The 13,556-nt window shown below is 46.9% G+C and overlaps 1 protein-coding gene across 1 annotated transcript in view; it reads right to left on the reverse strand.

The window, feature by feature from the left end:
• The window catches only part of LOC138452686 (vomeronasal type-2 receptor 116-like), a 111,661-nt gene that overhangs the window by 47,513 nt on the left and 50,592 nt on the right, over window positions 1-13,556 (reverse strand). Inside the window, exon 3 of the mRNA XM_069605032.1 lies at window positions 13,405-13,528. Within this exon, the coding sequence (XP_069461133.1) occupies window positions 13,405-13,528 (124 nt within the window). The remainder of the gene's footprint in view (window positions 1-13,404; window positions 13,529-13,556) is intronic.

The following is a 13,556-nucleotide window of genomic DNA, read 5'->3' on the forward strand; positions in this document are numbered from 1 at the left end:
AGGTGCTAGATTGCCTATCATGATTTGGTGAGGCAGGTGCTAGATTGCCTATCATGATTTGGTGAGTCAGGTTTTAGATTGCCTAGCATAATTTGGTGAGGCAGGTGCTAGATTGCCTAGTATGATTTGTTGAGTCAGGCGCTAGATTGCCTAGCATGATTTGATGAGGAAGGTAATAGATTGCCTAGCATGATTTGTTGAGGCAGGTAATAGATTGCCTAGCATCATTTGTTGAGGCAGGTAATAGATTACCTATCATGACCTGGTGAGGCAGGTAATAGATTGCCTAGCATGATTTGTTGAGTCAGGCGCTAGATAACCTAGCATGATTTGTTGAGGCAGGTGCTAGATTGCCCATTATGACCTGGCGAGGCAGGTGCTAGATTGCCTAGCATGATTTGTTGAGGCAGGTAATAGATTGCCTATCATGATTTGTTGAGGCAGGTGCTAGATTGCCTAGCACTATTTGGTGAGGCAGGTGCTATATTGCCTAGAATGATTTGTTGAGGGAGGTGCTAGATTGCCTATCATGAATTGGTTAGGCAGTTGCTAGATTGCCTATCATGATTTGGTGAGGCAGGTGCTAGATTGCCTAGCATGATTTGTTGAGGCAGGTAATAGATTGCCTATCATGATTTGTTGAGGCAGGTGCTAGATTGCCTAGCACTATTTGGTGAGGCAGGTGCTAGATTGCCTAGAATGATTTGTTGAGGGAGGTGCTAGATTGCCTAGCATTATTTGGTGAGGCAGGTGCTAGATTGCCTAGCATGATTTGTTGAGGCAGGTGCTAGATTGCCTAGCATGATTTGTTGAGGCAGGTGCTAGATTGCCTAGCATGCTTTGTTGAGGCAGGTGCTAGATTGCCCATTATGACCTGGTGAGGCAGGTGCTAGATTGCCTATCATGATTTGTTGAGGCATGTAATAGATTGCCTAGCATTATTTGGTGAGGCAGGTGCTAGATTGCCCATTATGACCTGGTGAGGGAGGTATAAATTGCCTAGCATGATTTGTTGAGGCAGGTGCTAGATTGCCTAGCATTATTTGGTGAGGCAGGTGCTAGATTGCCCTTTATGACCTGGTGAGGCAGGTAGTTGGTATTTAGGGTGACTAGGATTTCTTGGAGATGGTTCATCAGTATAAGGTCCTGATTCATGGAATTATTTGCGTGTAAAACAGGGATTTGCGTGCCGTTCTGCCCGCGAATCCCTGTTTGACGAATGGGGATTTGTAGGCAGAATTGCACGCAAATCCCTGTTTTAGGGGCAATGACAATGATTTCAGCCTTTTCATGGATAACTTTGTGCATTTTAAGTGTGTAGTGTAGACTGGTGACAACAATGGCAATGTTTCCTCATCATCAAAAACTCATAATTAAATGATTTATTTTTTACACGTTAGTGTTAGAAACATGTATTGAGTGTTCATTACAGAGTGACAAATATTTGAACATGAGTAAAACGTGTGAGGAATCTATTTGAACTGTGTATTGACGTGTATTGACGTGTTATATATGGTAAAACAATGTATACACATATGAAGGGTTACTGGATGGTGTGAGCAGTGGACTTTCTATAAAAATATATGTGACTATGAGAAATAAACTTCAGGAGACAGACGGATGCTGAAACTATATTTATTCCAAATGGGTCCTTAACAAATCAAAGAATATTGTCCTCTGGTTTCCTTCACCAGTGTTTGACCTTTTCAGAATATATTGAGGCAGTCCCCAACCTTGTCCTATCTCGTGGTGTCCGGATAGGCCCACCACTCTGGTCTCCGTTCCTCCTCCTCTTCTCTTTCCTGTGAAAAGAGAGAACACTGTCAGTTTCTCTTGGCACGCTTTTATAGGCTTCCTTAGATTCAAGCCCCACCAATCGCCATTAGCTCTGTCCAGCTGATATCCCATTGGCCGCTGACGTATTGACGCGCCTCCCTTAAAGGCTGCCGTGCCTGCGTGATCCCATCCTTGCCCTGGGGAACGGCTGAGGCGATCACGTGATTGAAAACGTGGCTGCGTCGGATATGGGCGGGCTCTGGCTCCGGGCGTCTTCCAGCCGCGATCCGCGGCATGCTGACGGGCCAGTCGCCCCCCCCTTTTGCCATGGCGGGCCTGCGCTCCCCTCCTCTCTTCGGGGTCGGGTCCCTCAGCAGGCGAGTGCGGCAGTGACACGCCGCGTAGCCGAGCATCGGCTCGCTTCTCAGCAGGTGAGTGCCGCGGTGACACGCCACGTCCCTGAGCATCGGCTCGGGTTCCTTCACTATCGGCGCTGGTGACAGCTGAGCAAGAAGGGGCCGGCCCGCTGCCTCGGCTCTCAGCGCCCCCAATCCCAGGTATGCCCATCACCCCCTGGGGGTGCCGAGGTGCATCCCCACAGTGACATTGGTAAACCTCTCCTGTGTTGGCCATTGAGAGCAGCCACCCACTGCAGGGGTTGATCGCCTGCTCTCTTTACTGTTGCACAGGGACAGGTGCATGCATTTCTCTACCCCTACTCCTACCACAGCCCCTGCTGGAGGGGGTAGTCCTGGGCACTCCCCTAGGGGTGGAGGGAAGGCTCTGGAGGTAGGATGACAACAATCATGTCACCAGTTTGCACTGGGTGGCTGGCTGGCCCCACTGCACCGCCATCCCCAAGTTTGAATGTTGCATGCATGGTGAGTGGTGGCCTCAGCCAGTGGTCCTTTATAGATCCTTGGGTCCTGGAGCTGAAACTCAGAGTCACCACTGGAACAGAAGATCCGAAGAAGAGCATTAAGAAGGACATCCCCAGCAAATTCCAATGACCGCCAGAGCCATTGCGTGACCGCTGCTGTCCCGACATTGAATTCCAAGCAACAGGTATGGTCTCTTGAAGATGACTTCCTCCTCTCGACTGGTTGGCTTTACCAGTCCCAAGACAAGCTGCATTTTGCGCCACCCCACAAAGTGCTGTGACCTCCAGGGCCTGCAAACTCCCAATACCCTGGCAACCGTGCTGGATTGCTGTGCATCATCTGCAGAAGAACGGGTTGGCAGGAACTTTGAGGGAATCCTCCGAGACCTGCATGTACTTGAATTTGATCTCCAAAGTCCCCTCACCAGAGACGAGGATCGAGAAACCGACCAGAATGGACCACTGTGACAAACGTCACTCTTCTGAGCCTGAGAAAGGAGCCAACAAGCCAAAACTGCAAAGATCCTTTGATGGGTACCCATCTGCACAAAAGCTGTCGCCAGATCTACTGAAGTCCTCTTCTTCTGTCGCCAAGCCTGAGACGCCTGTGACTGGGTCTGCTGTTTCCTGATCCCAGGGGACCGTCCTGCTGCATTGCTTCTTCACTGTCCTGCTCCTGGTAAACATCCATGGAGGCTGTTTGTGTGTTTATGTGATCCTGGGGACTGCAGTTTGCTGCTATCCTGGACCTTCCCAGGTCCCCATAGGATTACATTGGGGTGGACAACCCATTGTACCCTTGCAGCGAATCTGTCTGCCTGAGGACATTGGTCCTTTGAGCAAACTGTCAGGGGGTCATCCTAACCTCCGAAACCATTTTCAACCAACACTGCAACTTACCTGCAACTGTAGGAATTCCAGCTGGATCCTGCCCCTCTGAACAGTGTGCTTTGTCTTCTTGCCCTTTTCCCTCCTAAGCCCTGGTCACTGGTGGCCCAGTGATCCATAGGATTTTGAGATATGGATGGACTATCTAAGACAGGATTGATATAAAGGCACAAAAGTTATACGAGTTGGAAAATGTTTGCATATATGTTTCAAGTTGCCTGATTGTGTCATTTGATAATAGAAAGCTGCTCTATTTTACTTCCCTATTTTTCAGGAGGCAACAGATCGCTTTACAGAGTTCAGGAGAATCCAGAGGCTAGCGTCAGGCTGGCGTGTTTAACAGTAACGCAGCACTGTGGGGGATTGCCAGGTTTCAGTCTTGGGTGAGGAAGTGATGAAAGGGGCAGTACAGGTCTCCAGGGGGAGTGAGTTCCAGAGCGTTGGGGAATAGCAGGCGAAGGACTGCTTTCTCTTCCTTTGCTTATGGGTAAGCGTGGACTCTAACCTTTTGATGGTCGAGCTACGGCAGGTGCGGGAACCTCCTGAGTTACTGCGTTTGGCTGCCAGGTAAGATGGAGTTCCGTTGGACTGCTTTGTATGTGTTAGAGAATCCTTGCGGGAGGGGGAGCCAGTAAAGATTGCGTAGGGTGGGCATGATGTGGTTGAATCTATGGACACCCCCGATAAGACAGGCTACATCGTGGTGGGCAGATTTGGTGGTAGCCAGGTACGTGGCAGGGAGCACGTTGAGGCCGGGGAGGAGGGGCGTTACCCCCGTCAATGCATGAGATGACCAGTGCCTGGAATAGCGGGGGGGATGAAGGGTTTGATTTTACTAAGTGTGGCGATTTGGAGCCGGGCAGTTTGGGCTTTCTTGGCCATTGTAGAAAGCCCCGACTGCCTCTATAAATGTACTTAGCTGAACCTAGCGGTTTCAGTAGTAGTACCTTAGTGTATGTAATACATTGCTATTTTTATATAACCTTGTTGAATAAAGGTGTAGTCTGAGGTCTTTGTACTCCCCTACAGCCCTCCTCCCCCATTAAACTAAGCCTGGCTGCTCAGCCATTGCTACCATATTGGTGTAGTTCAGGCCAAGCCTGGCTGCTCAGCCATTGCTACCATATTGGTGTAGTTCAGGCCACGCCTGGCTGCTCAGCCATTGCTACCATATTGGTGTAGTTCAGGCCAAGCCTGGCTGCTCAGCCATTGCTACCATATTGGTGTAGTTCAGGCCAGGCTTGGCTGCTCAGCCATTGTTACCATATTAGTGTAGTTCAGGCCAAGCATGGCTGCTCAGCCATTGCTACCATATTGGTGTAGTTTAGGCCAAGCCTGGCTCCTCAACCATTGCTACCATATTGGTGTAGGTTAGGCCACGCCTGGCTGCTCAGCCATTGCTACCATATTAGTGTAGTTCAGGCCAAGCCTGGCTGCTCAGCCATTGCTACCATATTGGTGTAGTTTAGGCCAAGCCTGGCTGCTCAGCCATTGCTACCATATCGGTGTAGTTTAGGCCAGGCCTGGCTGCTCAGCCATTGCTACCATATCGGTGTAGTTCAGGCCAGGCCTGGCTGCTCAGCCATTGCTACCATATCGGTGTAGTTCAGGCCATGCCTGGCTGCTCAGCCATTGTTACCATATTAGTGTAGTTCAGGCCAAGCCTGGCTGCTCAGCCATTGCTACCATATTGGTGTAGTTTAGGCCAAGCCTGGCTCCTCAACCATTGCTACCATATTGGTGTAGTTTCGGCCAAGCCTGGCTGCTCAGCCATTGCTACCATATTGGTGTAGTTCAGGCCAATCCTAAGAGGTGAAACCCGGGTCACCTATGGGTGAATCTTCTAAAGTCCTGTCACAGATTGGACTTTTGTAAAACTCTCTAACAATGTCATGGGCATGCTCCCCATTTGAGATCAACCCTGTCCACAATGTGCTTATACCTTAATATCAGCTTTCAAGCCACTATGAAGAACCTTTAGGTAAATAATCGAGGAAGCCGAAGGTCACTAGATTAATTGAAAATGGTGCCATTCCATCCAGTCAAAGCTTTGTCAACATCCATGCTGAGTGCCACTGTTGGAATGTTTCACCCAATTAAGAGGCCAACAATGTTCCCAACAAAACAACTCAGCAGGTGGGCGAGTTATTATGCAGTGCCCAACATTGCAATTCAGCAGGTGGGGCAGTCATTTATTTATTTATGTATTTATTTATTTATTTTTTGATTTAATTGAATTACAATTTTTACAAAAAGAAGTTTAAAAGTCCTCCACATAAAAAGAGCCAAAGTTCCATTTCCTTTTAATCAAAACCGAAATTAGTTAGAGGTGTGTCAAAGTGAAGTCGTTCAAGTTCCCCCTTTTTTCTTTTTCCCTGGAGTGTTACAGTTTCAGCAACTTCAGGAAAAGAGTCACTCCGATCACACCTCGTTTGTTGTTTCCACTTGTCAACAGAGCCCATAGGCCCCGCACTTTTTCTAAGCAAACACCTTCACAATACCACAAAAGATTCTGAGACCTTTTTACGGTGTTGCCCATTATCAGAATTTTGTTTTTTTCTTTGAACAGTTATAAATTGTTTTTTGTCACGTAGAGCACCAGATTGTCGAGTTGGCGTTGCAGGCCTATAGGAGTAAGGTCCATCCAAATGATGTCGTCAGCATATAGGAGTCTCGCTATTTTAGCGCCTCCTATCGATGGTGGAAAATGTCTGACCGCACAAACTGAGTCTCCGTAGTCTGCTATATAGGAGTTGTAAATGCTTTACTCCTCTCGCTGTCTGGATTTCCTCTGACAAACGGCCTTCTGCACTGAGACGCACCTGTACAGATGTGTCCTGATGAAGGGCTTTTATAGGGTCCAGAATTGAGCAGGGGCAATTTTTTTATTCTAATTTTGTCCACAGGCATTGTCTGTTGACCTGGTCAAATGCTTGGACCAGGTCAATGAAAGCCATGTAGACTGGAGGGCCACCCTGCAAGACTTTCCCCTTCATGGTACTGAGCAACAGGATGTTTGTAGTAGTTCCTGAGTTTTTAACAAAACCGTTCTGAAAGGGGTCTGCAAAATCTGCTGTACGGAGCCAGATTGAAAAGGCCTCCAGGGCCAGAAAGGCAAACACCTTCCCCATCACATCCAAGAGAGCAATTGGTCTATAGTGTTTCCGATCATCCGTCGCTCCTCTCTTGAAGATGGGGACGATGGTTGCTTTTTTCCAAGATGGTGGAATATCCTGGGTGTTGTTACAGTTGGCGAAGATCTTGATCATTATATTGGCCCACAGCTCTGGATGTTTTTTTAGTTCCAGGTTGCAGAGCCCATCTGGACCCGGTGCCCTTGAATTATTCAATTTGGAGATTTTGTTTAGAATTGTTTCTTTATCGGCGGGAATAGTCCAGATGGCTTTGTCTCTAGTCTTCGCACCAGTAGGAGTCTTATTCTGCGTTGTATCACCCAATATCTGAGCATAAAGGGTGGCAAAGTGCAATATCCAGCGGTCCTCTCCATGTTGTTTTGTATGTTATCATTCATCTTGTTTGATGCCCCCTTAATCATGTTCCAAAACTCCTTTGGCTTATTCCTGCAAATTGCACGAAGCATTTGTTCAGCGTCTTGGTGGTAGAGTTTGTGCCGATAGTGAATAAGCCAACTCCTGTAGTTTTGAAGGGCCAGTGCCCATCTCGCTGTGTTTTCAGGTGACGGTGCTTTCTGACAACTTTTCTTAAGTCGTCTGTGAAGTTGTCTTTTTTCAACAAGATCCCGATTGTAGCAGTGATGGTGATTTACCGCTGCTTTCGTTGAATTTCGTCGCAGTCATCGTAAACCTTGTCAATAGGGGCGTATAATCCAAGTCGCCCGTAGTAGTTTTTGTGGTCTTCGGCCCATCAACAGGCAGTCGTTTATACTGGGTATAAATTAGGAGGAGGCCTTTTTCTGAGATTTTAACGCAATTCCCCCCAGATGCCACTTCGATAGGTCGGTTGTTCGAAAAAACCTGGAACCTAGAAGCAAGGCATTCTGTGATGAGCAGGTTGTGATCGCTGAACAGCGTTGACTCGATCCTAAAGTTGTTAGCAGGTCCTTTGATACATATACGTGGTCAATCGTCCCTTGTTGAGATCTTCTCATCCATGATGGAGTTTTTTAATTTATTTTTAATCGCAGCCAGTGTAGATTATGCATATCACGTGCTGCCATAAGTTCGTCCAGCAGCTTCCCACATTTTCTTACTGGGAGATTTTGATAGTGATGTTTGACGTGCTGACCTATTCCTTCACATGCCGCATTAAAATCGCTGTTAATGATTGTAAAATGCTCCAAGTTTTTTAAATCCACCTCATCCAAAAGGTTGAGCATCACATTAGTAAATTCCTCGTTAGATGTTGTCTCCGGGTTCCAGCATACGTTGATTAGGAGAGCTTTCTCCACTTTCAGGTGCTGTGATTCACCTGTTGTGTGTTTCCAGTTTAATAACATTGCCTGGATCCAATGAGGCGAGGAGAGCACTTGGGAGATGTCAATGCCCGATCCTGCTCTAACTGTGGTTATGAGACCAGCTGTTGGACGGCCGATCGCCTCTTTCTTTGCTGCACTGAAGATTAGTTCAAAGCCATCGAGTTGCGGTTTATTAGTCAGTCATGTCTCTTGTAGACAGAGTATATCGAATTGGCTGAGGTTAACATCGGTTAATTTAGTGAGGTGCTCAAAGCCTCATGTATTCCAACAGCCAAATTTGATTGCCTTTCTTAATGTTGTTTTATCTCCGGTCCCCATCGTCACAGTTAAGGCTTGTTGCCTTCCATCTTTAACCAATAATGGCTAGTTTTTTTGTTGGAGTTTGCTGGATGTCTTAGATTTTAACCCCTGTTCCTTTGGTTTTCAGTGATGGTGTACCATTTCGCATTACATGTGGGGATTTAGGTGCCCTGGCCGATAATCGGTTGGAGCTTTCTTCCTTGCGTGTACATCCTTTCTGGTTCTTTGGGTCAGATTGAAAGGTTGTAGGAACTCTACGCCTCTCGGATCCTTGTTCTTCACGAGAGGTGCGTAAGTGTTCCATCCTACTTGTGTAGTGTTTGCGTGATCGGTCTATTGTTCTCAACAATGTTTTTGGGCCTGCTGGTTCCGCATCTTCTCTTCTCGTGGTTTTCACAGGATTAATCAAGCAGGTAATTTCTGTTAGATCGTATCCCAGGATCGATAGACTTTCTGTTTCTTTCATCAGTTAGAATTTGATGATTTTGGAGTTCAGATGTAAGTATGAGGAGTCTCTTCTCCCTGATGGGCATGGTTCCACGATCCACGTTTCCCTGTTCTGGATATGTCTCAGACTAGGTATTTGTGTTAGGACTTTTAGGATGGTATATCTATTCAGGGTCACTCCGTCTCCTTGGTGGTAGGTACGTTTCAATCTTAACATACAGTCGCTTTCTATTCGCTTCGACACGTATTTCTGGTCCCTTTCGTTGTCATGTCTTCCCGAATTTCTGAGAGTGTTACGGGTAAGCGTCTTCAGAGGCGAAAGCCTATTTCCATTTTCAGTATCATGTACTTCAGATGATTTTGGTTTTTTTTGGGCCAACTTTTGGCTCGTGTCTCGGGAGGCGGGAGCTTTCAGGGGGAGACCCTGGTCTTCTCCTTGTATTTTCCCAAGCATTTATCATTGTGTCCACCTCTTTTTTATTCGTTGTACGAACCCCTGATTTTTCTGCATCACTGACCCCTGCTTTTATTCTGGTTTGGGGTGACCTACTTGTTGAAGGAGAGGCATCGTATATTTGGACTTTTCTTGGTGGTTCCCGATTTGAACTTGTGGTAGCCAACGTTTCTGCTTTTCTTTTAGGGATTCTTATCGTACTGGTCTCAGAACCCAGATCCTCGGTCATTTGTAGGCTACGATCCAGTTGGTCATCCAAAATCATCACCGGGTGGTTTGCTCTTTCTTTACCTGAAGTCTTTGGTAAGTTTTTATGATTTTCTGGCCGCTGATTGGCATCAGAGAAACGCTTAGATGATGCAGCTGCCGGTTGGCACATGGGTTTAGAGCATGTCTTCAGGCTTAGTGAGAGCCTCGTCAGAGCTGATTTACTTAGGTTTGGTTTAGAAGCGATGTGTGAAAGCAGCTTCTGCTGGTTGAATATGCCATACTAAAATACATTTGTGTTTTGGCAGGATGCGTTGGCTTTGTCTTTGTTACGTTCTGAAGTCTTTGTGTATGAAAAGGGGTTTAGTGCTTTTCGTTGCACCTCGATGATTTCATCACTTTGCAAATCGGCCTGTCTTTTCTCCTCTTCTTCCTCTATTATGCCGATTATTTCTTCCAAAGGGTCTTTTGGTTGCCCCGGATCTATGGCCCTGATTCTCGTGCTGAGTTGGTCTGTCATCCTAAATGGCTCTTTATTTTCAGCAATCAATGTGACAAAGTTTGTTTGTGTGAACTTCGATGGTCTGTGGGTACGTTCTCCAGAAACTTCCTTAGCAGAGTTCGATCTACGAGAGGATCTTGAGCAATCCGGCCTGAAGGACTGTTCTATCCTGACTGCCAGACTACCCTCTGCCCCCACAATAAACCCTTCCAGGTAGTTCAGCTTGGTTTGCATCAGGGCTATGAGCGAAGTCTGGTCTCGCAGGGTATCGTTTATACTCTCGTACAGCTTGCTAAAAGGCACAAGCGTGATTGTAACCGTGGACATGATGTTTAACAAGTCAGTTTTTTTTTTGCAGGGAGTCTTGGGAAGGAGGATGTTGAAGTTCACTCAGTCTTCACATCGGAATTGGGGTATGCATCGATTCTGAGCGGTTGGTGGGTCCTCTTTCCTTGCATGAGGTAAATCTCTCCGCGTGTGCCCCGATGTTGTTGTAATTTTCTCGACCTGCGTTGACATCGTTAGTTTTTCTTGAAGCCTGGGCGTCTTCATCTCCAGGGATCTGTCGTTATTGGAGCCAGTGCCTCCCGGAAGTTGCTTTGGAGACTTCTAAAGGAGACTTAAGCCTGATGGTTGGTTTGTTTTCCCTGACTCTCCTTTACTTTTTTTAATTCAAGATTTACCGTGGATCCGGTCAACGCCATGCTGCCGCTCCGAGGACTTACTGCTCCGGTGTCTGCTACCGCTTTCTTGCCGCAATGCAATCAGAGTACCGGGGTGCTCTCCGTCTTGTTGAGAGGGAGTAGCATGTCGGGTTCTTTGATTGGAAGGTTGATGCTAGAACCAAAGTTAGATCTTTGGGATGGTTCAATCGATGATTCATGTTGAGAGGTACTTGCCAAGATTTCGCTGTCGGATGTTTCTTTCAGTTGGTTTGGCAGCGACTCGGTTTTCTTCTTAAAGAAATCGTTTAGGGAATCCATACACATTTCCATGAATAAAGGTTTGTGTCGGCAATGCAAAGTCACTTTTCAGCAGTGCAAAAAATTCCATGAACCGGGCCCTTAAAAGGTGTTTAATAGGAACTGCTAGCCACTGTGGTGACACAAGCTGCCTGAGGGCCTGAGCTGGTTACCATTCACCCATTTCAATAGAAACAGCCCACCTCCTGAATTGTAATTCTGGGCATTGCATAGTAATTGTCCCACCTCCTGAATTTGCGTGGAAAATATGAGGGATTTGCATGCCATACTCCACCTGACGGCAGGCATAAGTACACTTGCGCATAGGATTAAGGGGTGCGTGTATGCAACTGTGGTTCCAATCTAATTTAGGGGTGTGTATATGCAGTGTAGCGAGGTACAAGAATGGTTTACGGGAGTTTTCACACAGATTTTCTGAGTTAAGACTGAGTTACTATTTTCCATACGCATGTTGGCAGGGTGCCAGCAACAGTACGGGTGACCCTGCACAGGGTACCCGAGAAGCAGGCCTGCTTGCGGGGAACCCCATGCACTGTTTGAAGGGTGTGTGTATTGGCACCCGGGGGAGTGCGCAAAGGTAGCTGTTCTGGCTTTTTATGGTTTGCGTGTGTATGTCAGGGGTATTCCGGGCGTGACCTGCCAACACTGTTACTTTGCGCAGTTAATTCCATGAATACGCTCGGCGTGCAATTTTTATTCTGTGCGCAGGCTCGCGCAGTGTCCTTCTTGGCATGCAGTCCTTGTAGGATTTCTGCACACATTTCCATAAATCGGATCAATTTTTGCAGTACGAAATGACTTTGCACTGCAAAAATGCACTTTGCACAGTTCCATGAATCAGGGTTTGCGTCAACAGTGCAAAGTCACTTTGAACCGTGCAAAAATTCCATGCATCGGGCCCCAAGTGTTTCTCACAGTCAAAGACATTTGAAGTCCCATGCTGAAAATGTGGGGAAGCGGAGCCAACGTCTCAAGTATCCTGACATATCATTTCTTGAACACTTTTCTTTTGCATAACATTGTTTCCCACACCATTTGTATTTAGAAGTAAGGATTGGCAACAGGTTTATTAGTATAGGCCCTTTTATTTTGACAGATTCGACTTGGATTGCGTTATTATTATTTGATGGTCATAGCTTGCTCCCATCTTTAGATTTAGGATTAGATGAGCGTTTAACCAACCCATTTGAAGTTCAATAAACACCCTTGTACTGTGATAACTTGTGTCTGGCTTACTGTTAGGTACCATCCCTTCCTTACACTTATCAGTTAAAAAAGTCATCTTACATTTTCAGACATACGCAAACATGTATGTACCTCTCGCCATGCATGCATATTTGGGGCCTGATTCATGGAATTATCTTCATGTAAAATAGGATTCTTGCACGTGCAACTGCGCTCAAATTTCACTTCATTGGCTCATGGAATCGATTGCACTGTACTTTTCTTGGACTTGTGTGGAGTTCGTGCTGGATCGGCACGTTTGTTGCGAGCTGCCAATGGCTTTGTGCACGACTCCATTCAGAGCGTGGGCGTGGCTCACGCAGAGGGCTGGGAAGGGGCGGAACACCAAAAATGTGGAAGAATTTGGAAAAAGACTGGCATTCCGAGGGACGGCCTGCAGGCAGTCCCTCGCAAGCCCACAATTCCGCAGCACAAGTTGAATTCATGGATCTGATCGTGCAATGTCTTGGCTGGAAAATGGCCACGCAAGTCCTTCATATGATCCGCCACACAAAGACAGGCATAAGTACACTTGCACGCAGGATTTGCAGTGTGCAGGTGGAGTTGCATGTCAGATTTTGTGGTGTGTGTACTCAAGCGGGGTTCCGATGTAACTTAGGAGTGCGCGTAAGCAGTATAGAGGGGTGCAGGAACGTTTTATGCGCCAGGGAGAGCACGCAAAGGTGGCTCTTCTGGCTGTTCATGCTTTGCATGTGGGCGTCTTGGGGTCGTTTCAGGCATGAATTGCGAATACAGTTTCTTTGCGCTGTAAATTCCATGAATACGGGAGGTGCGCATTTTTCTTTCTGGGCGCAGTCTCGTGCAGTGTCCTTCTCAGCGCCGCCACTTGCAGGATTTCTGCGCACATTTCCATGAATCGGGCCCTTGGTTTTCCAACTTCAAGCATTTTTGTCATCCACATTTAATTACATGTACATGGGGTTGCAGACGAAGAGGTGTGTTCACATGAAAGACCTGCTTTATTTGCACCATGTGATGTGTAGAGTAAGGTATTCACTGCTTTCCACAGTCCTGGGAAGTATTACCTACGGCTCTGCATGAGGCAGTACCAAGAGCCCAAGAGCATCTAAATCACCAGGTGACTGGACAAGAGATGGTGAGGACCAAGCGGGGAGGCACCTGCAGACAAATCACTTTACCAACAACACTCATCTGTAATGGATTTTCCTATTTCTGTTTTCTGTTAAAGTTCTTCTCTTAAGGATTGCAACATTACTTCTTTCTCTCACTTTCACAGTAGTTAGTCCTTCTTGTTTCATTACCTACCAGTTGTGTTGGTGATTTCTCCTTCGGGACAGGGGGTGCAATCGTAGCAGCAGATGGGCTTCTCCTTTCGTGTGAGTTTCCTATCTCCAGGAAGACAGCTCTCACTGCACACGGAGCGAGGAGTCTGAGAGCAAGACACAAAGGGCACGAAA

Source organism: Ambystoma mexicanum, chromosome 4p (assembly GCF_040938575.1).
Source record: "Ambystoma mexicanum isolate Mex_15411 chromosome 4p, UKY_AmexF1_1, whole genome shotgun sequence".
Classification (NCBI taxonomy): Eukaryota; Metazoa; Chordata; class Amphibia; order Caudata; family Ambystomatidae; genus Ambystoma; species Ambystoma mexicanum.